Source organism: Mugil cephalus, chromosome 3, assembly GCF_022458985.1.
Source record: "Mugil cephalus isolate CIBA_MC_2020 chromosome 3, CIBA_Mcephalus_1.1, whole genome shotgun sequence".
Classification (NCBI taxonomy): domain Eukaryota; kingdom Metazoa; phylum Chordata; class Actinopteri; order Mugiliformes; family Mugilidae; genus Mugil; species Mugil cephalus.
The window spans coordinates 26,568,719-26,591,381 of record NC_061772.1 but is presented as its reverse complement, the minus strand read 5'-3'; the positions used below and the strand labels follow the sequence as shown (position 1 = coordinate 26,591,381).

Here is a 22,663-nt window from a genome sequence, read left to right as displayed (position 1 = left end):
GTGGTGTCTGGAAAACAGGATGTAGTTAGTGGGGGCCTTTGGATCCAGTGGGATGAGGGTGGATCATCCCACAGATACTTGATCAGTTTGGGAAGTTGTGAATTTGGAGCCCAGGTCAACACCTCGTCCTGTTCTTCATGTTTTTTTTTGTTTTTTTTTTAGTTGTTCCTAAAGCGTTTTTTGTGTGTGTGTCTGTGCCAGGCTGCATCCTGCCGGGGATGGCTGCTGCCATCCAGGATTCTCGTCGCTATGGTGTGGGGGGTGTCTGGTCTGGTCTAGGTGGGTAAGTAACATCCACATGAATGCCAGGTCCAAAAGCAGAACACTGAATATCAGAAGATGGTCAACGTTGTTGCGGTTGATCAGTGTACGTCCACAGTACTCGTTTCCCCTGCTATTGTCAAAGTAGTTTTCACCGCTGCATGCGAAGATGAAAAAGTTACATATCATTCTAATAGCCAGGAGGAGAACAAAAGCAGGTGCAGCAGGAGACACAGCGGTAGAAATCTGTGATCCTCCGGTGGCCATGTCAGCCGTCTCCTTAAAGGACTCCACCTAAACGACTACAACTATAAATCTCTTACTCCCCGTCTGCTCTGTACAGTTGTTGTTGGGTAGAAGGGGAGGGTTTAAATGTCGCCAATCTCCGCTGAGCCGCTCTCGGCGCCCAGCAGCAGACCGGAGATTGGTGCAGCTCCCAGTGACAAAGCTGAGCCGTGCGCTGTGCCGGTAAACTAAAAGGTAAAAGGCTGCCAGCATCACTCAGCTGCAGGGAACAGAGAGGAAGAGAGGGAGCATCCTCCTCCCCTGCTGTTGCTGCAGCGGGCTTCCTCTCACAAGAAGTGCAGCCCTCGTCTCCCTCCCCCTCGCGCTGTTTTTGAAAGGGCAAGACGTGAAGGCTGATTCAAAGTCCATCACTTGAACATCGTATCAGCACCAGTTTGTGTGTTAGACTTTTACTGTGGTCGCCTTAATTTTTAACTAATAGGGCACGGTATGCATAACAAAAAAAAAAAACATTTCCATTCAGTCAGGGATTCAAGGGGAAGTGTATTTACAGTATTAGTTCAAGCCCGCAGTTAGTCTGGCGTGATAAAGGTCTTCATGAATTTTAAAGCATCTGCATTAAATGGGGGAATAAGGGGGGAAAGAAAAGGGGATTGTGAACGCAGCCAACATTACACCAGCTCAACATCAGCTAGGCTCCAACGTAGCATGCTAACGTTAGCATTTTGCTCCAAATCCAGCTTCACAGAGCTTTGCCAGCTCTCTCCTTGTCATTTCAAATGTAAATCTAAATGTGTTAAATACCAGACGCTTAGAAGAGTTCAAGTCCTTTTCCTCAAGTGTTCGCCGTTTTAGTCTTTGCAAGTGAATTATGGCCCCAAAGCATCTCATTTGGTCATGATCACAGTTGAAATGAGGATTGTTAAAAACAGATACCAGGTTGCCCCCGCTGTCAGTCGAGCTGGACGTCTCTGTGCCTGTCTGTTCTGTTTGGGGTCTGGATAATGTTACAGTGGTGATGCCTCACTCAGAGGAGACAGTGATATCTGCAAGGCGCAGCGCGGCGCAGACCCACCCACTCCTTCTCCGTGGGTGCTTCCTGTGTAACCCACACGGCCTATAGCACGTGTTCACAGAGCAGCAGATGAAATGTAGACAGAGGCAGTTGGGACATTTGTTGCTTAATCATGTCATCATGCTTTCCTGTGAGGATTGTGCAAACGTAAGGCCAGCCCGGAGTGATGATTTGATGAAGCTGTAGATGTATGAAAATAGTTCAACCAGTACAAGACACACGCCAAAGCCAGTAAAGTTTTGTTATTCTATCTAATATGCAAAGGAAAACATGAGATCAAGACAAATTGTAAAGTGGATTATTTAAGACAGGGCAGGCCAGGACGTAGCCAGTGCTCTGTGACCTTTAAACTAATGAAAAATATGTTCTCAGCCGAACAAAGAACCTCACATGGAAAGTTCTGAAAAACCATTTTCTCTGGAGTGAACACTAGAAGCCGGTTTAAAATAGAACCATAAATAAATGCCTTAGGGCTGAAATACTCAAATGTAGAACAAAAGATGGTACTTTCTTAAACCCAAAGGAAGCAATAAGGCTTAAAAAATACTTAAGATGCTTTGACGAAGACCAGGGTCATGATTTTCCACTTGGCAGATATTTCAGAAAACATAAAGCAGCACCAGTAGCTCTTGGAAAAGTTGTCTTTCCCATCACGTGTCTCGAGGTTAATCATTAGCACTTGAACTTGTCGGTTAGATTTAAAAAATGTCATTTCTCTGGAAAAACTCTTTGTGGTTTCCCAACCATATAAATCTGCATAATTTAAACGCTGTCAGCTTGTTTACTGTCCAGATATTCTCTAGCACATGTTAAGACGATGAATGAAGCCTTTTATTCAGTCCCATTCGTTCAACCATCTAAATAACTGAATTCAATCACTTTCATGGCCACAGGTGTATAAAATCAAACGCCTAGGCATTCAGACTGCTTCTACAGCATACGTCTACAACAGGTGGTCTGCAGAGATACTGCAGGGGGGTCGCATATTCACATTTCTTTAAATACACATTAACATGAATCCAACATGTTTTAGTAAAGGCCTAAATGGAAGCAGAAGACGTTACCTTTCAGTCAGGACTTCATTCACAGGCTAGCCCAGACCTGTCAATCAAAGCCTCCTGTACATCGGAGGCCCCGCCCCTATCGCTGCTGGGTCAGTCACGAGGCCGTATATTACACGCCAACGTTGTCAGGTTCCCCGCAATTGGCCGAGAGCCTATTCAGTCGCCATGGGAAATCCCAGGCGCATGCTGCAATATTAGCAGAAAGGAAGCTAACAGTGCATGATATATATGTCAGTATGTTTATGTTTATTGCAGCTGCACGGCCACTCTACTGTTGCACATGTTTGAAATAAAAAAAAAAATGAATACTTGAATAGCTTAACATTGAATGCAAAATGATAATATATATTTATTACTAGCACTATCCTAGCTTAATATAGAACACGATTTCTGAGATGCAAAGCTTCGGATGCAGTGGTGTTAAGCACCACCAATGGACTCTAGGACATTGGAGACGTTCTCTGGAGTGACGAATCAATCTGATGAACCAAGAGAATGGAATTTATCTGACCGCACTGGGCCTGGTGTGAAGTTTGGTGGTTGGGGGATTACGGTGTGGGGTATGTTTTTCAGGGGCTGGGCTTGGCCCCTTAGCTCCAACGAAAGGAACTCTGAATGCTTCAGCATACCAAGAGATTTTTTCAACAATTCCATGCTCCCAACTTTGTGGGAACAGTTTGGGAACAGATGAGCCCCTTCCTGTTCTAACGTGACTGCGCACCATTGCACAAAGCAAGGTCCGTAAAGACATGGATGAGGGAGTATGGTGTGGAAGAACTTGACTGACCTGACCTCAACCCGATAGAACACCCTTGGGATGAAACTGAGGGACACTGCGAGCCAGGCCTTCTCATCCAAAATCAGCGTCTGACCTCGCGCATGAGCTTCTGGAAGAACGGTCAAAAATTCCCATGAACACTAAACCTCGTGGAAAGCCTTCGTAGAAAAGTTGGAGCTTCTATAGCTGTAAAGGGTGGGCCAACGTCACATTAAGTCCAATGGATTAAGAATGTGTAAAGGCAGGTGACTGAATACTTCTGGCAACAGACAAACATTATATTTCTGATATATTTACATTTTTTTAAATGGCAAAAACGCTGTAAACAGAAGACGCAGTTACGTTTCATTTCCATTTGACTGAATGATCACTGGGGAAATGCTAACATTGTCGTACATAATCAAATTATTTTAAATGAACGATTCTCAGAGGGATGTTTGACATGATTCTCTGTAAACATAAATCCTCCAGCTCAAGCCAAATATGAACTTTAAAACCGCGCGGCCTCTCGTTCCTCTGTGACAACCTCTGCCGTTTCCAGCCTACCGTTCGTGTGGTATTTAAAAAGGGTCAGGCCAGAGTCACCGGTATCATCCGAAACAGATGAAGCGCGTCAGAAACTGAAAAATGTCTCCAACTCGTGCCTTTTGATAGAAATGAGCCCTCCCCGTCCCTGAAGACAGAGGTCACAGAGATGCACAGAAAGGTTTGGCTCAGAGAACGGACCGACTGTGTGGCCGGCGCTAACACGGAGCTCAGTCAATAAAAGGGTGTCGTCATTGCGGCCAACGCCTTTGTTAACGCCGTTCTTCCCTTACCTCAGATCTTTATGGCCCTTCTAAATTAAAACCGTCATACTAGAGAGTTCTGTTTTTGGTTGCAGGAGAGATTATTTACATCTGTGTATAACTTCCCGTTCTGGATTTAATGCTTCCTTTGTGCTGCTCCTACTCCCATAATGCGTAAATTCATGCAAAGTAACCTTCCTCACAGAGCACATAAGCACAGACTTGTTTTAGTAGAACCTGAATCTACCATTTGAGAGCATGACACTTCCTCTTTGACAGGCCTGTAATCCTCTTTTTTTTTTCGGGCCACACTGACCTTTCTTTTGTTTCCTGTTAGTGAGTTAATCCAAATAAAAACATTTTCTGTCTCCAAACCCCTCACAGTGATAGGTGGGCTCGTGTGTTCTGCAAACCATGTATTTTTCAACTCTTGTTTACAAGCATTCGCATTTCATGGGAACTGGCCTTGTGTTTATTTAGGTTTTTTTTTTTTTTTTTTTTTTTTTTTTTTTAAGGATGGGTAATTTGAAAAGCAGAAATGGTTCTTTCAAACTCGAGAGGAGAAATGCTGCGGCTTATGCTTCAGCTGTAACCTCCAGCCAAAAACCGGACTTTAAAAGGTCTGGACTGTGTTATGGACAAGAAAAGCCATATAGGGATCAGCAGACACAGATATGCCGTCGCGTCATGATAGAACTTAGCGCGTAGTTTATCAGTGCGTTGGAGTTAAATAAAGCGGAGCATAAAGCCACACGGCAGCGGCTTTTTTCCAGGAACTTGAGCGAAGCCGTTTATTGGTGCATTTAGTGGTTTGGTGGCACAGGAAGAATCCACAGAAGAGATTTCATTTCATTACCACCATTCCTCGGTTAGTATTTTCGAAGCACGAGCGAGTATACGAGCAGTTCCTCACACGTTAGCAAACAAGCACGGGGAGTGTTTTCCTACTACACTGCTAAGAAATGTTGATGCATTGCACACATGATGGATTTCAAAACAGACTGGATGATTAACTAAAAGATATGACCTCTAACCTCCAAACCCTTTCATTTTATTATCCAGTTTGTTTTACTTCGCAATCGTACATTAAAAAAATCGCATTTAAAAATACTTCTCAAAGAGCATGTGCCAAAAATACTTAGGACATATTAAAAATGATTACATTTCCATCTCAAGTATGACACCGATACCGGTTTTGCAATGAGAGCAATGATGCCACCTTGTGGTACACAAATGAATGACAGTTTAAAAGCCTTTTTGTTCAGTGCATTTTATTTACAAAAGAAAAAGAAAAGGAAGAATCATTTGAGTTAAAATGCAAATTGTCATGTGAGAATTACATGCATTGTAGACATATATATATTTACTCCAGTGATTTTTCCCAATGTGACTTCACAACATAGAACACAAAGTGCTTGAGTACATGGTAAAATGTGCTTCAATAACCTGAGTCAAAGGTCAACACACAAACAATTGTGACAAAGAGCAACACTAACTCAAAAACAAAACCATGGGTCAACATTAATAATTCCCATCTTTATTTAATTTCATATATTATCATCTAAATTGTATGAGGAAATAAATTAGCAGAGAAAAAGGACAGTTAAACTACTATATGATTTTAAAAAAACAAAACATCTATTAATAGTGAATATAAATCCATGAATCCGGAGATTGTCAAGAATTTCTACAGTTTTATAGACGCCAAGGATTAGGAAAAAGAATATATAAATTTCCAATGTGTCTGATATTTCCACTTGTCCGCCGGTTTACTCTTCAATCTGGAGCACGGCAAGCTGGTCACATGGGGAGGGCACCAGTGGCTGAAACGCATAATCAGAAATTCAGTTTTTCCAGATGGTAAATGAGCCAGTGTTAAGACAAAAGATATTTAATATTTAATATGTGATCAGGATTAATTCCCACTTCTCAAAGCAAGAAAACTTAATATAAAGAGGCAGGTTTAATGACTCATTGTCTTATCCAAGCAGTCTATGAGGGCTAACGTCATGAGGTTACCAAGACCGTGTGGCGTAATATGTTAAGGTCAGCGTCTTGCAAAGAATAAATAAAACAGTACTCACATCTGAGCTGAAAATAGCAGCGCTCGCAGAAAGGCTTCCCGTTTCGGATTCGAGCCTGTACTCCGGTTTCTGTTCCTCTGAGCCGTTGGCCGCAGCCCACGCACTGAGAGGGAGGACGCAGAAGTGAGAAAGAAATCAGGGCCGAATTCAAGTGAAAGCCAGCGTGAACGCGGGCCTTCTGTGTCTACATCGCTTCACCAGACGGACCGCCACCCAAGCGCAGAACAATTAAGTTTTGTCGCAACTTAAAAAAAAAAAAAACACACACACATAATGTATAACTGTTTTAAAATGTGTCTATCTGTAACTAATACCCAGCAGAGAGACAGAAAAACAGAAGTGAGATAGTTTTTACATCTACGTGGCAAAGGACACAGGCCTGCTAATTCTGGAGGTCGTCAGCATGTGAGACTTTCACAATAAGCATCTAAATGTGAGGGATGACTTCTCCTTTCACTCATCCAGACCTATGCGCAGGACTAGAGCGACGTAGGGCTATTGCAGCGTGCGTGATCAGCAGCCAGGTGCTAAACTTGTTAGCGAAGATGAGCTGTGGGAGTGTAGCTACAGATCAGACTGACCCCACCAAGGGTGAGGTGTGGTCACATTAGCCTTCAGCCTAAAGACTTTTTTTCTGTTTTTCTACACAACAAGCACCAAAAGATGCAGGTAGAGCATACTGGGTGTACTGAGAGATAAGTTCCCATCCATTTCTGTGTGGAAATGAAGAGAATCTACAGTCAGATACCTTTAAACCAATGTAGAAGATGTTAACAACGTGATCTCCCGTCTACACCTCATGCTATCATGTTAAAAGGTACTTTATGCCAAAAAGTGACTAATTTATGTAGCATTTGTTTTGTACCATTAAGTTTCTCTTCAGTGTAGCTGAATCTTGAACAGACTTTATCATTTCCATCTCAAGTTGCAGTCTCTGGGACTTTGTGAATTCAGAAAACACGCAGCAACAAGTGGAAAGAAATGCGAGAGGATTCGAGAGCCACAACATCAGCCACAACATTAAAACCAGAGGCCTAATATTGTTCAGTTCCCCCTTTCTGCCTCAGGTGCATCTGGAGCATATGGACACAGGCCTTCTGAGGGTGTCCCTGTATTGTGCCTGGCACCGGGATGATAGTAGGGGAGTCTCAGGCTTTGTTTCAGTGCATCCCACGGATATTTGATCGGTTCAGGGCATTTCCTGAGCTGTACTTTTGGAGGTTTTTGTGATGTGGAAGGCTGCATTGTAATTGTTAAGAAGGGTCATTGCTATGAAGTGGTGGAAGCCTGGTCTCAATGACATCTACATAAACAGATGCATTGCCACAAGATTCTTAATTTCATTCCCTTCCCCCGTCACTGGTTGTAATGTTTTGGCTGATGTGTTCGGCATTTGCAATATTGTGCAAAACGATGCGAAGGAGCACTGCACGAGCCACAGCTTTCCCCGCTACCAAACGCAGAAGCGGGCCGTGTCTGTCGGCCAGCTGAACGAAATAAAGGACCTCAAACCAAACCACCAGGAACTGCTTTCAGAGATGAAGTGACCGAGAGCGGCGGCAGTTATTCTCAAGCTACTGTGACCGCACCTCAACCACCAGGTCACGACCTCTCACCTGGAAACAGGCGAGGTGGAAGGAGAGACTAAGGGTCTCTACGGTCATGGCTGCCCCACCCAGGACACGCTCACACACACAGCAAGTCCTCCTGCCACTGACCGTCCTGGGGCAGCACAGGTTAAGATGATGTAGAAAAAAATAATAATAATAACACTTGCACAAGAGAGAGAGAACAGGTTTAAAAATTACATTAAATTACGCACCTGCCGTGGGACAATATTGCTCCAGTGCTGTAACGGGAATTGGAGTTCCTGCTCGGAGGGTAGTAACCTGCAACAGCCGACAGTGGGCGAGGGTAACTGAACGTAGAGGTCTCCTGGGACTCGCGCAGAGCGTCCAGGTCGTCCAGAGACTCGTACCTGCACATGACGAGTGAGTTACAGTTCGGGAAATGCCAGTAGGAGAGAAGATCAACTTCAGGCGACGTTACAGATACCTCTTCACAGGAACCCCGACGTAGACGGGCTCCTTGTAAAAGCTGCTGCTGCGCTGACGTATCCAGCTGTTGTCGGTCAGAAGCTGAGTCCTTTTCTTCATCTCCTCCAAAATCTGCTTCCTCTCTTTCTCAGCCTTGGAGCCAGGTAGTCCCATCCCTTTCCTCTGGTCACCTGGAACATTCAACATTTACAGGGTTAGGCCAGCGGGTCCCCCGAGCAGAAGGGGAATTTTACGACGGAAAGGTTAAACCAACCTCTTGTCTGACCGGCTAATACTGGGGTTGACAAAGACTTAGCCCTGCAGGAGACACAAAGTCCACAATAAATGACCCGCAAGCCATTTTAAATAAATTTACGCTAACTCGAGGCCTGAGCCAAATGTTAAGAGCTGTAATCTGTAGGTTAACGTCACACTGAGCATTTGAATGAAAGTGGAAAATGGGCCAAGCTTGTTCTGACCTGTGCGCCGGGGAAAGCCGAGCAAAGCCGCAGGAGCCGTCAGCCCTGAGGTGCAGCGTTAGCAGGAGCAAGGCCCCGGCAAAAGCAACAGGAGCAACGGCAGCAGCAAGAGCAGCAGCAAAAGCAGCAACGATTTAAAATGCATTAGAACATTTCTCGGAGCGCATGTCGACTTGTATGTATTCCCTCAATTTTGGTTGGAATGTTTTATTTACCAGTCTTTTTCTGCAATCCTGTCATTCTGCACGCCTTGCAGGTTCCTTTGAGGTTTTGCCTCTTTCAGCTCTTCTCTGCCAGGACTCTGCTTTTCTTCTTCTCTGGCTTTGTTTTTCAATCCGTTGACGTGGAGCCGTGCACCACCGGAGGTCATCTCCAACGTGTTCTGCTTCGAATGTTTGAAAAACAAATTGGAAAAAAAATTCCAGACTACAGAATGTCTACTGCAATTAATATTAATTTTGAAAGTGTATTAAAGCAAACCAAAGCTGTTATCACTTAGTAATATTCGTAGTATTCAGGTGAAATAAAATACTGTCAGAGGCCAAAACGCTAATGCACACAGAAGCATAAAATTACCCTCGACTTCCTGACGTCCATTGCATCCTGTTGTGCCCTGCGCCACTCTTCTTCCAGTCTCTCCTGGTCTCGCTGGTATTGCTCCTAAAAAAAAAAGACAAGAAAAGAAAATGATTTGTTGCACTAAACTGGAATACTTTCCATTTAGTGTTATTCTGCATCTCCTTCACCTGTAGGAGGCGCTCTTGTTCTTCCTGCCACTTCTCCTGACGCCTGCGATCCTCCTCGCGGTCCCACGACCAGCAGGACGAGGAGGGGTTGAGGGATGGCACCTGGAGCTGGAGGGGGGAGGAGGCACGAACAGATTGCAGCCTCAGAAATGATCACAGCGTAGTACAGGGACTCATTCAACACACACAGATGATAACATATGTGTGACCGACTGCGCATAAACACATCCTTTGATCAGGCGGCAGGTGGGACTTACGTCAGATATCGCAGATTCTGAGCCTCCTGCGTGAGAAAATAATCAATCAGCCAAAAGAACTCCACGAGGACGCACAAAGATCATTAAGATGTGTGCAACAGGACGCGACACAAGGACTGGGGGACGCATTAGAAGAACCAACAGCACATGGTGAAAACAGACTGGATCGTGTGTTTCTGGGCTCCTAAGTAGCTTTTTCTTGGTTGAAAAACTACAGAGTTAAATATCCAGTGGTGTGTCTTGTTGTGTGTGACTTGACAGCGGCGTTAAAAATAAATATTTGGTGAAGATCTGAAGAACTATGAAAGATTATCTAATCAAGGATCAGCAAGTCTGTGCTGAAACTGCACTGTTCTTCTAATGAATCCCCGTCTTAAATACACCGATCAGGCATAACATTATGACCACCTTCCTAATATTGTGTAGGTCTCCCTCGTGCAGAACATGTTATAAGATGGTTTAAATGTCATTTAGATCTCCTCTCAGTGGTTTTAATATTGTGGCTGATCGGTGCACTGCAAATAACAACAAAGGGCAAAAAGCTCAGCATGCCATCAGCACTGTACGACAAACACAACATGCTCTTTTATGTTTTAAGATGTCAGTACGTAGCACTCTGCTCAAAATGAAAACAAAAAAAAATAAATAAAATGACACAGCGCAAACATTTACCACACAAGTAAACCCATGAGCTGAATCCTGCAGAGCATGAAGAGAGAAGCCGTTACGTGACACACGTCAGTCATTAACAACCACAAAGAACGGCAACAAAAGTCACCGAGCCAAAGAATGACGACTGAAGGGTCACCAATCAATTTTTAACCCGCACACAGAAAGATCATGCAGTTACCACTGTCACAGTCTTGAAGGTCGGTTTATTATTAGTTATTATGAACATAATCAGAGCCATTACCTCTGTGGTTGGTAAAGTGCTGCTCAGAGGAAATTACTGCTTTTGCTACTGTACAAATGATTATGAATTTACAAAACCACTGGCCGATATATGTGGCCGGGCTGGAAAAAAATAAATAAATACATAATGTGTGATATTCACAGATAATCACCTTCCTTGTATCTGCTGATTCCTTTTTAATTAGCAACCCATGAATGGATATTTGCTTCTAATGAACCCTCCCAAGCCAAGCCAAGCCAAGCGCCGGCAACCGAAGCAGCCGTACACAAAACCCACATTCAGACCAGCTTTTTACCTTTCTCTTTGAAAAACTCTTCCCTCATTTTCTGATTTTTCCTAGTAATATCATTACAATCTACATAAAGAGGATGACAGATAAGATGGGAAATTACAAACTTTATCTGAGGAGTTATTTTTGGAGTAAGAATTGTGAATGATTTTCTAATATTATTCTTGTCTAATATTTATTCTTGTCATTACCTTTACTTCTGGCTGCCCCGGCGTTGTCAGCAGGCCCTCCATCCGTGACTTTTTCTTGCGTTACCTGCGCAGGTGAAGAGCACACCACTAATTAAGTTGCACCAACAGACATCCGTTTATCAACCATTGTTTATTGGCTTAAGTGCGGTTTATACTTCTGCGGGACTTAGACGACAAAGCCTTTGCTGGTGCGAGCCACTTATAGCCATGTGCTCATCAGTCAGGCTCGCTCTGTAAAAACACCATCCAGACACTAGATGGCGCCTTTTTGCACGACGGGTTAATTTTTGATTCTACTTCCTGCTTCATTTTCAACGATAGTGACTGAAACCTTTGGAGAATTGCGTCAAAGCTTTGTCATACTAATGTTTGTATATCCGAACCTTCTCAGTTAACTTTTCCTTCATGTGTCCCATCTGCACTGACTCAAAACAGTCAATTTGGCGATACTAAAGCAGAAACACGCCACTACCAAGTGGACCAATCACAGCTCTTGCGATCTGACGCATGGAAGAGATTAACCCTACGTCACTGATAAGGCCACGCCCCCTTATGGATGAAAACAAAGGAGAAGTTGCTGCGCTACTATTTAAAAGATAAAACTGAGATTTTCTCTGCTCCCCTCGAGAGAGAGAGGTACAAAACCAGATGGCTTCAAGCCATAAAAAATAAAAAAATAAAAAGGCTGTGAGACCCTGATAGTTGATATGTGCTGCACTTAATCCCTTGAAGTTATAATGCTAATGTTAGCTAATGTCAGCTGTCACAGTTGTTAGTTATAAAATTCAAATTTCATGTTAAAAAGTCAAAGAAGTGAATGTTGACGCTGAACTGAAACGACAGTAGGTAACGTCAGAGCAGAGTTATGTTCTGTGAAGCTTTTTTTTTTAAATAAAAGGATTAAGGTTGACTAAGCTTCATGCTGTATTTATGTCATGATTAATCAGTTTAACATTATGAATTGATGACATTTCATACATTACCTAGAGATTCAACGAGGTAAGAGTAAATGTCCGGGTGAGTGGTGTTGTTCACCCTTTTCTCTGTCGGTAGGCTACATGGACATACGGCCCCTAGTTTTTAAGTTATTCTACGTAACGTCACCGTTCATTACTCGGCAACGACATTATTTATGTGTCTGCCCAACAAATGCTAGCAAAACAAAATAAACACTGTACAAGGGATTTTTCTTTACCACCGGTGGTTCGTTTTCACCCAAATGGGGGTGTGGCCTACCACGAAAACAGACTGGATCGTGTGTTTACCACCGTCATCTATGGTCACATTTCAGAGGAGGTGCACGTCAGCTACGGCGTTGGCTCCTGCATGTGCTCTGCGCTTTTAAATTGACGCAGAAGTCTAAACCACCTCTAAGACATCGCTCACATCGTCTCCCTGCTCATTGAATTTGGACACTGGTGCGACCGTCTGTTCCGTAGAGGGGGCGGAGCTGACACGGCGATCAGAGCAACCAATGAGAACAGGTGCAGTAGAAGTCAGGTTGAGGGTCATCATGCTTTGGCCTGGCTGGTTGTGGTGACTCCCTTCACTGGTGCTCCAGTCTAATTAAAAATTAAGCCAGCCATCAAAACTAAGACAACACCGAGAAGTAACAGTTTGCGAAGCTGAACATTTTTGACTCATTGTTTTACCCTTGTTGCCATAACGTCGAATGTCCATCGTCAGGTTGCCGGTTTGCAGGGCGGACGCCATTTTATCCTTCCACTGGGTGTAGGTCATAAGCTCCACCGCAACTCCATCCACAGCCACGACCTCATCGCCCACGCACAGCCGGCAGAGCTCCGCTGGGCTCCCTGAGAGCAGGAGGCGCGTCGGCGAAATGAAGAAAGATGAGAGCGAGGACGACACAACGCAAGAGGTACCAGCGTCGGGAAGCATTTGTTCAGCGTCCGGTGAGAAACAATCCACCGTTAAGTGGCTTCTCCAAGTCGAGAAGTGGGCTACAAGCCAAAACTACATGGCAACAAGTAAGTGACACCTGTCTCACGACTAGTTAATTATTTATGGGTGAGTTTTAAATCACTGGCACAAGGATAATTTATATAATTGTGTTATAGCGTTATTCTTTTTTCTTTCCCCAAAATAGAACTTGCACCCTCCTTTGACCCACTAACATATCTTTTCACACCTTTCTAATCACTTGACTTGAACCATCATGCGTTTCTGTCTAAATGCAGAACGTGAGACGTGGAAATATTATAAAAGCAAGATGCAGCATTATCATCTTTATCATAGAATTATCCCTGACCTAATAACATTTCACCCCCGTAATCGGATGAGAATTAAATTCGAGCAGAAGTCTTACCAGGTAGGATGTATTTGATTCGTGCTCCCGCCGAGTCCCAGAGCGTGTGGAAACCAAAGTCTGGTATGCTGTTGGGTTTGAGCGTAAGGCTCACTCTCATGTCACTGTAATCTGCCTGAAACACACACACACACACACACACACACACACACACACACACACACACACACACACACACACACACACACACACACACACACACACACACACACACACACACACACACGTAAAGGTGACACCGTGTGATCCAGTGTCCTGTGCTTCCTGAATGAAATTAGAGACTTCAGATGCCTGCTAGTAAGGGACGAACTGAATGATCAATGCTTTTATTATTTTGTCGTCAAACAAAAGGAGGGCAGATTATTGAAAAGTCCCATTTTTTTCCCCACCAGTGGAACCAGGAACCTTTGGTCAACAATATTTAAAAATGTTAACATTTTGGTCCACACCTTATACTCCATTCGCTGCGTTATGTTCTCCTCTACTACTCCTCCTCCTGTCTATGAATGAAATTACATCTACGCCGATCAAGCATAACATTATGACCTCTTTTGTGCCTCCAAAAGAGTTGCCTTTGGGTCCTAAAGGTTGAGGGGAGGGGCCTCCATGGATCACCCCGCAGATACTTGATCAGTTTGGAGGCCAGATTTTTTTTTTTTTTTTAAGTTGTTCCTAAACCGTTTGTGTGAATCTCTGTCAAGCCGAAACCTGCTGGGGAGTGTTATTGCTATGTGGTGGGGGTGTCTGGTCTGGTCTAGGTGGGTGCTACATGTCTAAGTAACATCCACTTGAATCAATACAACACTGAATTGTTACAAGATGCTTTAAATGTTATTAACTTTTCCTGTCAGTGATTATAATGTTATGTCTGATCTGTGTATTAATGTTTAGTGCTGTTCAAATAATGTTAAAAATACGTTTAAATTTAGTTTTTATAGATATACCTGCATCTTCAGCCATTAACTGATTTGAATATTCCATAATAACTGTGACTCTTCATAATTAAGAGATTTTTCAAAGCTGTTTACAGGTTTGCAGGTGCATCAATCAGCGCCGTGTGCTGAAAAACGGCTGGACGTACCTTTTGGAGGTCAATGCTTGTGTTAGATGGCAGAGTAAAGGTTTTATTGTGGTGGGACTGCATGTTCGAATACGGCTGAGGCAGCATCAGGCTTTGATTGGAGGGCTGATGGGGATAGCCGCTGGTCTGAAAGGAGGTCTGTCCAGAAAGAATGGCTCCATTCACCTCCTTCCCCTGTTCTGCACCGCTCTGCCTCGCCCGGTTGCCTTTCTTCTGTTTGACTGATGCCTCGTGCTGACCCCTCAGCTGGGCGGTCGCAGTCTGTCTTTTGAGGGATGATTTAGTGGGCGAACAAAGAGAATCCTCTTTCTCACTGTTCAGCAGCACACCCAGATTGTCGTCCACCTGGGGATAACAAAAACAAGATGTGCTCAGAAGGACGGCATAAACTAATTGCACCATCGACTTTCCAGCACCGACGTGAAATAGCTGGCGCTGAATATCTAAAACCAAACGTGTAAATCTCAAATTGTAAGCAGTGTTCCCATTACTGAAGAGCAGAGTGATCAAGAAAACAAAGGTAACACAAGCTCACTAACACACAGTACACACACACAAAAAAAAAAAACCCACACAAAATGCACCAAACTCTCATTCAGTCACAATCAAACTGTTAAATAAAGTTAAATCTGCAAGTTTCAGGTCTTTCTTTGAAGCTTCTACACTTTATTTTCTTTGGAAAACAAGAGAAAATTCAGTTGTTTTTTTTTTTTTTTAAAACAGTTACCTCCTTGATTTCCAAATTGCGCACAGCACCACATGAAACCGAATGCAAAACCTGACTGAATTAGAGGCTGAAATGTGACAGTGTTCCAGTTTTATCTGAGGGCGGCAGAAAGAGAAGATGGGGCTTGAAAAGAAATGTGATAGAAATCAATTATTAAATGCACAATACGTGCCTAATTTGACAAGAACTCACCCACTTATTGTATAATTTATCAAACCCGCGATGTAAGGATGACCTCAAAAAGACGTGCACTCTTCTCCTAAACCTTTTAAATATAAAGCAGTCTTCCAGAGTGCAGTTCCCCAAATGCTACCTTGTTTCCCTGTTTTGGAAAATGTTGCTTCATTTTTAAATAAGACGACTAAATATACTTTTTGACCCATTTATTATTAAAAGTTAAATGTGCGCTTTACATTTTGAAACGGGCCTTAGTCTTGAAGTAGGGCTGCATAATTTTATTCTAATTGAATTTTAATTGTGATCATGATTTTGGTTGCCACGATTAAATGAACCTGATCGTCTGCGATATGTATATTTAAAATGTGGCTCTGCTGCATATCTAATCAAGCACTTTATCTACCAGTAGTCAGGCAACCACCAGGGGGCAAATGCATGGTTCAGGCTTCATCAAGCTGCCTAAATAATAAGCGAACGCACCTCGGAGCGGCAGCCTCGAGTCACTCGGTGGACTGAAGAGAGCGAGTCATTACGTCGTGAGAATAAGCTCTGGCAGCAGTCGCAGATAAGGAGCACCATGGTGAAAGAAAATGTTGATAGGCTGGTGTTTCTTGCCAAAAACCTGTGGCCTTAAGCTCAGTGTTATTGCCTTTTCTGTGGAAGCTGTAATTGTTTCCATAGAGTTGGACTTTGTGATTGCGCTCTGTAATAGCATATTTATTCTGTTAGCCCTCGGTAAATTTTAAATTCTTGGGTATATTTTTATATTACTAAGCATTAATTCTTATTTAAACTTTAATTTTAAGTTGTTGTTTTTTTTTTAAAGTAGTGCAGTAATACAGATGTTTTCCCCAACATGATGATTAATCGTGATTAATAATGGTGATTGCAATGATCAAAAACAATCATGATTATCATTTTGGCCATAATCGTGCAGCCCTATCTCAAAGTCAAAAGCAAGACAGTGAACATCTTTAGATGCAAAAGCTAGTAACGGTGACTTATTTACTGTGGACGCCATCTGGTTAAACTAGAACGTTCAAACAGAAGCGTGCTACAGCCGCGATAACCAGCGAACTCACGTTGTACATCCTCGGCAGCGGCGACATCCTGGACTGCTTGGTTCCGAAGGGTCTCGCTGTGATTGCAGAAGACAGACGGGTCGAGCCCTCGGAACGCCGATAGCCGCGGGGAAGGCTGGCCGAGCCGGACCACGATCCAGTTCTGGACAAGTACTTGTAGACGCCTGAGGCCTGCTGGGCTCCACCTTGCTCCGACGACGGCTTCCGGCTCTCTTCCAGGGACTTGTGATCTGGAAAGTCTTCCAGAGCGTGGACTTTCGGTTGACTTGACGTGGATGAAGCAAGGTTACGGTTGTATTTCGTCATCTCCTTGGGCTTTATGGTTGTGACAAGTGTGGAGATTTGGTTTGTGACGTGCTCCGGCTGGGACACTTCAGACGTGGACTGGAACAGAGCTGAGCCGCCTTCTGCCTTGACCTGGGTCTGAGAGCTAAAAGGGAAATCCAGCGAAGGCGTGGTGACTCCTGCTCCATCTGAAGCCAAGGAGGCGAGCTGCGTCACTTCTCCCAAGGTGTTCGCATCAGAAGCAGGTATGGCTCCCACTGATGACCCCTGAGGAGAAGGACATCAAGGCCGCCTTCAGTTTTAACTCATCATTCAGCTGGACGTTTAGACGACCGCAATTACACTAAAGTAGCCAGAGGCGCTCGGTTGGTCAGGTAAAAGCGAACATAACTGTAAAACTTACCCGAGTGTAGGCTGAGTTACGGGAGCTAAGTGGAGCCGCGGGGCTGAAAGGCGCCTCGGTGGCGTAGCTGCGGGCCAACAGCGCTCGGGTGTGTGGACGCAGATCGGCGCTTGATGATTTAGACGGAGAAGAGATGGGGTAAGGACGAGGGGCAGGGTTATGCCTCCATGGTGACTGCTGGTCTCTGGGGAATCGGCATGTAATTGAAGAGGAGAAGAAAACAAGGAGGTGGGGGAAGCATGTGTGTCAAATTACAAGTTTGCAAAGATATCAAGCAGGGTCTTTGCATATACACTTAAATACCTGGTAACAGGCTTTGAGGAGGTGAGCGTAAGAGTTTCCATTACTGTCAAAGCAGGAACGTACCTTTTCATTTTCGCCTCGTTCTTCCCAAAGTTTGTCACAGCGCCGTTGCTCATCTGATTAATGACATGCTCCCTGTCCTGCGACTTCCTCCGGAGGTCAGACTTGGTGCTCCTGCGACGGTTTTTCCACTTTGTCAAGTCCTGAAACAAATGTTTCAGCCAGTAACACTTTTGCAGATGTATCGTCAAATTACATCTTTATGTTGAAGGAGGTTCTTCAACGACTGACGTGAGTATATGAAAAAGCACTCGGCCGAATGGTTTCTCCATCATTTTTTATGGCTGCTTAAAGTCTCTGGATAGCTGGTTGTCAAAATCAGGATTAAATTATTCATTTATTTTATTTATTTATTTTTTTTTTTAAACTTTATTTCGGCCTTATTGTGCCTTTATTTTTGATAGTTGAGAGCAAACAGGTAAGAGAGTAAGGAAGACTGGAACTGAACCTGGGCCACTACAGTGAATCTATTTATAAATGAACGGAACACAAAGAAACTTTTTAATACAACAAGCAAAAAGAAATGCGCTCTTCCGCAACACAGCGAGCCCAAAAAACTCCTGATCAGCCACTAAACGGACCTTGTATTGAGAATGTCCTGTCAACATTTATTTATTTATTTTTAGCACTTACATCCTGCCACTGAGCTTCACTGTCCTTGGCAGCGACGCTATTCTTCCTCTTGTTCTCTTGATTCAATTCCGTCTCCAGGCCGGTGGTCTGGACTCCATCGTCGTTAATGCTGTTTCTATCAGTGGCTTTACGTACGGGGTACATCATCGGGATGTCGCTGAGGGATTTGCTCCTGGTTTAGACGGACGAAAAGAAAGGCTGGGCACTGAATATTGTCAGAGACGCGTAAGAAAAACCAAGCAAACACTGTGCGGATGCCACTGCAGCTTAATATTGCACGAAAGTGAGACTTTTGAAATCCATGTACAGTAGCAGGAGAAGCATGATCAACAGTCGCGTTGCAGCATTAACAACCCGGTGACACATACACACACACACACACACACTGCATCACAAACTATAACGGAGCACATTCTGCACGCAAACAACAGAATCCGTAGCCAAGTGCGAGCGGAAGAATTGCAAGAAAGCCAAGCAATGCTGCAGTATAAATGGCAACAGATGTTGCCGTCTTGATAACAACAGCAAGAACTGGTAACCAGAGCCGCTATAGGCAACAAAGGATGTCGGGTTTGACATTTAAGAAGAAAAAAAAAAAAATTAGATCAGTATTTAGCAGGTGGTATTTTAAAACCATGACATAATTTGATGTGAGGAACCAAGACTGTGATTACGAACAATCCTGTGGTTTGTCATAAGAGCCTCTACCCAGAAAGTTAACAGACGACTAGCAAGTGCTTCGTCTTTATCAACAACAGGCGAATGACGCTTGCAGCCGAGGTGCTTTTGCAGACTGTAAAGCATACCTGGACAAAGCAGCAGCAAAGCAGCTGGAGCAGGGGTGTCAAACTCATTTTAGTTGATTTCAAGAGGGCTGGACCAGTAACATAATAACCTCTGAATAAAGACAACTCTGTCATATATTTATACACAAAAGTACCATCTACAACTACTACTACAAAACATTTCTTGAATTTCTTGAACCACCTAAAATAGTTTTCTCCAACTGTTGGGTTCTGGTTGTTCTTCTGTTACTCTCACGAAAACAGTGGACAAATTAAGTAAAGCAGATACTTCTACTAAAAAAAACTGCAGCTAATACCTTCTATGAAAATTTGGCACTTTGCAAATTCATGCCGACCCTCCATGACCCGTATGTTTGACACCCCTGCGCCAGAGTGTTCCCAGACACTTTTACTCCAGCTTTATGTTTAAAACTTTGGGACTTACCAGATCCAGCCGGGATTGACCTGAAATGATCTCTCAGGCTTGACCTGGTTTTGATATGTTCTACAGAATCAGAAAAACACATAAGAAAACTGATGAACACCATCATGCGCCGACATCTAAGGCGCCTGTTTAGGTCAAGACTGGGAATGTCAAGCAGGTGGACTCAAAAACACATCGTGTACGGAGGAGGAGGAATCGCGTCGATCAATATGATGTGAAAGGCCACAGTGTAGAACACACAAAAAGATTATGGCAGGAAGAATGTGTTTACAGCATGTAAATCAGTCCATTAGACAGTTTGTTGAACCACGATGACACACTTTATTCCCCACCCCACCACCAAACACCAATGTCATATTCACACAGGCAGTAAACTGGAAAAAATTAGCGCTGACCAAAAAGGTGTTATAAATAATGTGATTCTGCTATACCTACGGAGATATGACAGCGCATGAGCCACATTTATCCATTACGAACAATTGAGTCACTCAGCATGAGGCTGTGAAAACCTTCGCTCATCATCAGCGCTATAAAAATAAAAAAAAAAAAAAGGTGCCAGAGTAAAATGCCTGATAACCTAACACGCAGAGCTTAGAAAAACATCAGTTCAAATTCAAAGCTTTTACTGATAACTTCATAAAACACTTGATAAACAGAGCAAAAATTTGCATAGTTTCCCTAAAAGCATGTAGTTTGCTGGAGCATGTAATATTTGCAAATGCAAAAATGCCAAGTGCACTTTGCCGCTGATGAGATAATGAGATAACGAGTGGGATGGCATGTTAAAGCTTGTGTCAACAGCTGAGTGCGGTGTGCATTTGGGAGCGCATATGCGCTTCTGGTGCGGCTCTTCGGGAAGGGAGTCAAAGTGGAGGCTTCGAAAAACGTTCTGCCGTGTCGACCCCGGGCTCTACAGATGCGCGATGGCTGGGAGCAGACGCCACGCGCCAAGAAAGGAAGTCAAACTCTTCTGCAAGAGTCAAAGCTTTATGGCTGCAGAGAAACAGGAATAGAAACGCATGAAATAAGTGCATCAGGTTATCATCAGGTCGTCATCAGTTGACTTTAACACTGGAAGTCTTACGATCAAATTAATTATGATAAAGAAAAAAAAATGCAAGTTGCCAAGTTCAGTCCTTTTAGTTTGTCATCTTTCTTGCCAACAGCATGTAATTAGCAAACTAAGATTAAGTTTGCTTGGCTTTGTTAAGTTAAGCTGGATTTCTACTACGTTACAGCCACTGTGTAACACTGATGATACATGTAGAATAAAACAAAAGCATATTTTAGCTTAGCTTATTAGATTTCGCAAATCAAAAAGTCACACTTGAGCCTCCAAAGTCAGGCATTGCTTGATTAATTGTTAGGAAAGCAATGCATTTAATATATTTAGCAAAATTAACGATACTGCCACTTTACCCTGTATTAGTTATAAGTCATTTTACATTATTAACTATGCTTAGCATCACAGAGCAGAATAAAAATACTAACCTTAACCTTTGCATTTTACGATACCAGGGTCGTTTCTGAGAGCCAAGGTAAATCCTGCGGACGCGAGTCTCCTCTTCCGGCGTCCAGAATCGAGGTAGGAAGCGGTCGTAGTCGGGGTTGGTGGAAGTCTGGTGGAGGGTCAGCTGTAAACGGCGGATATATAAATCATCCAGGACGGGGTCGGCCTCGGCACAATCGTCTTCAGAGTCTTCCTCGCACAGAGCACGCAAGAAAAGCTCTTCATCAATGGCACGAGGAGACGTGGGGAAGAGGGGTCGAGGAGACGAGGGGGCGTCTCCGGTGCTGCAGCAAAGAGCGGTATATCCACGTCTACGTTTACTCATCGCACACACGTCCAGTTTGTTTTGGGACAAGACGGTCACGCTTAGTGCAGGAAAGATCACACGAAGCTGCGCCAAATGTTGCAGGGCAGAGGGTTGACTGCTGGTTAATGCATAAAAAACACATTCACGGTGAGTTGAAGGTGAGTTTAGGGTTACGCAACGCTGTGTTGCATTGCAGAGTCAAGGAGAACACAGACTAACACGCCAACGAATTGCATAAGAAGAGAGGTTACTGTCAACACCCATGTCTGCTTCATCCAACAATGCTAGTGATATTTAGCTCTGACAAATCTACTCATCTAACCTATGATTGACGATGGTCTGTGTACTTCTACCAAGCTCCTTGTAGGTGCAACAGTAACTCAGCTGGTCTTAAATGACCTGGACACAGAAAGTCTCATGAAAAACAGCTGTGGTGCAGGATCTCGTCTCCCCATCTGGACGCGAGGGTGATTACATAAACATTGTTGATGCATGCATGTGACATATATTCCCTTCTCTTCTTTCAGCACACACAAAACAGCATCTTAATTTGTCTTTTATTATAAAGCATCATCATTATTTCTAATGGTGAATTCACAGAACCCAAGTTACATTAGTAACTACCATACTGCCCCCACACCTAGTTGATACAGAGTACGCCCTCAGCGCCGCTGCGATTGCTCCCTTTAGCCAGCATCGATTGCTTTCTCTGGGTGATGTATAAACGCATCACTGAACACGGTAATTTCTGTGATCTCAGTCCCATGTGAATTGTCCATGTCCGTGATTTGTAAAGTAAAAATGACACCACAAATTACCTACTGTAATTCTCATAACACAGAGGTCCTCTGATAAAACGAATCCAGCGTGAATCTCTGTGATTTTAGGGTGAGTTTTTATTTTTTCAAGACATTTGTTTGATTTGCAGCTTTTTTCAGCCTCTTGTCGCTTAAGAATCATGAAGGATGCACTATAATTCAAAGTTTGGACGGACGTTACAGAGCAATGTCAAGATGTCTCTGAACTATACACCCAATAATGCGCTCATTGGCAAAGGTGGAGCCGATTTAAATACCGCCATGTCGTTGGTAATTTCTTCCAGCTGATAAATGGTATCAAAAATATATTTTCATCATACATTATAAATTGAAAAGTAATAAAAAAACATCTCTGATGAAGTGGAATGAGATGGAAAGTAGCAGAGCCACAACAACGGAATGTGAATTTGAGTAAAATACATTGTTTATCCCGTGTGAATGCGCCACATGAAACAGAGACCTATCTGATTCACATGACGTCCTCAGGTAAAAATAATACCATGCAAACAGGGCT

General features: G+C 43.5%; 1 protein-coding gene across 7 annotated transcripts in view; it reads right to left on the bottom strand.

The window, feature by feature from the left end:
• Window positions 1–5,463: 5,463 nt before the first annotated feature.
• The window catches only part of lmo7b (LIM domain 7b), a 29,714-nt gene continuing 12,514 nt past the window's right edge, over window positions 5,464–22,663 (bottom strand). For 2 of the 7 annotated variants that reach the window (XM_047581667.1, XM_047581666.1), the window contains exons 10-31: window positions 19,515–19,574; window positions 18,285–18,456; window positions 17,655–17,794; window positions 17,289–17,472; window positions 16,601–17,152; window positions 14,615–14,959; window positions 13,534–13,648; window positions 12,860–13,021; window positions 12,594–12,769; window positions 11,208–11,271; window positions 11,023–11,082; window positions 9,815–9,840; window positions 9,558–9,665; window positions 9,388–9,471; window positions 9,027–9,196; window positions 8,812–8,856; window positions 8,607–8,650; window positions 8,352–8,523; window positions 8,119–8,274; window positions 7,913–8,018; window positions 6,297–6,399; window positions 5,464–6,035 (exon numbers count right to left, since the gene is read on the bottom strand). In XM_047581667.1, the coding sequence (XP_047437623.1) occupies window positions 6,013–6,035; window positions 6,297–6,399; window positions 7,913–8,018; window positions 8,119–8,274; window positions 8,352–8,523; window positions 8,607–8,650; window positions 8,812–8,856; window positions 9,027–9,196; window positions 9,388–9,471; window positions 9,558–9,665; window positions 9,815–9,840; window positions 11,023–11,082; window positions 11,208–11,271; window positions 12,594–12,769; window positions 12,860–13,021; window positions 13,534–13,648; window positions 14,615–14,959; window positions 16,601–17,152; window positions 17,289–17,472; window positions 17,655–17,794; window positions 18,285–18,456; window positions 19,515–19,574 (3,067 nt within the window). In that variant the 3' untranslated portion in view covers window positions 5,464–6,012. The remainder of the gene's footprint in view (window positions 6,036–6,296; window positions 6,400–7,912; window positions 8,019–8,118; window positions 8,275–8,351; window positions 8,524–8,606; window positions 8,651–8,811; window positions 8,857–9,026; window positions 9,197–9,387; window positions 9,472–9,557; window positions 9,666–9,814; window positions 9,841–11,022; window positions 11,083–11,207; window positions 11,272–12,593; window positions 12,770–12,859; window positions 13,022–13,533; window positions 13,649–14,614; window positions 14,960–16,600; window positions 17,153–17,288; window positions 17,473–17,654; window positions 17,795–18,284; window positions 18,457–19,514; window positions 19,575–22,663) is intronic. The other 5 variants (XM_047581668.1, XM_047581669.1, XM_047581671.1 and 2 more) reach the window with 5 other exon arrangements.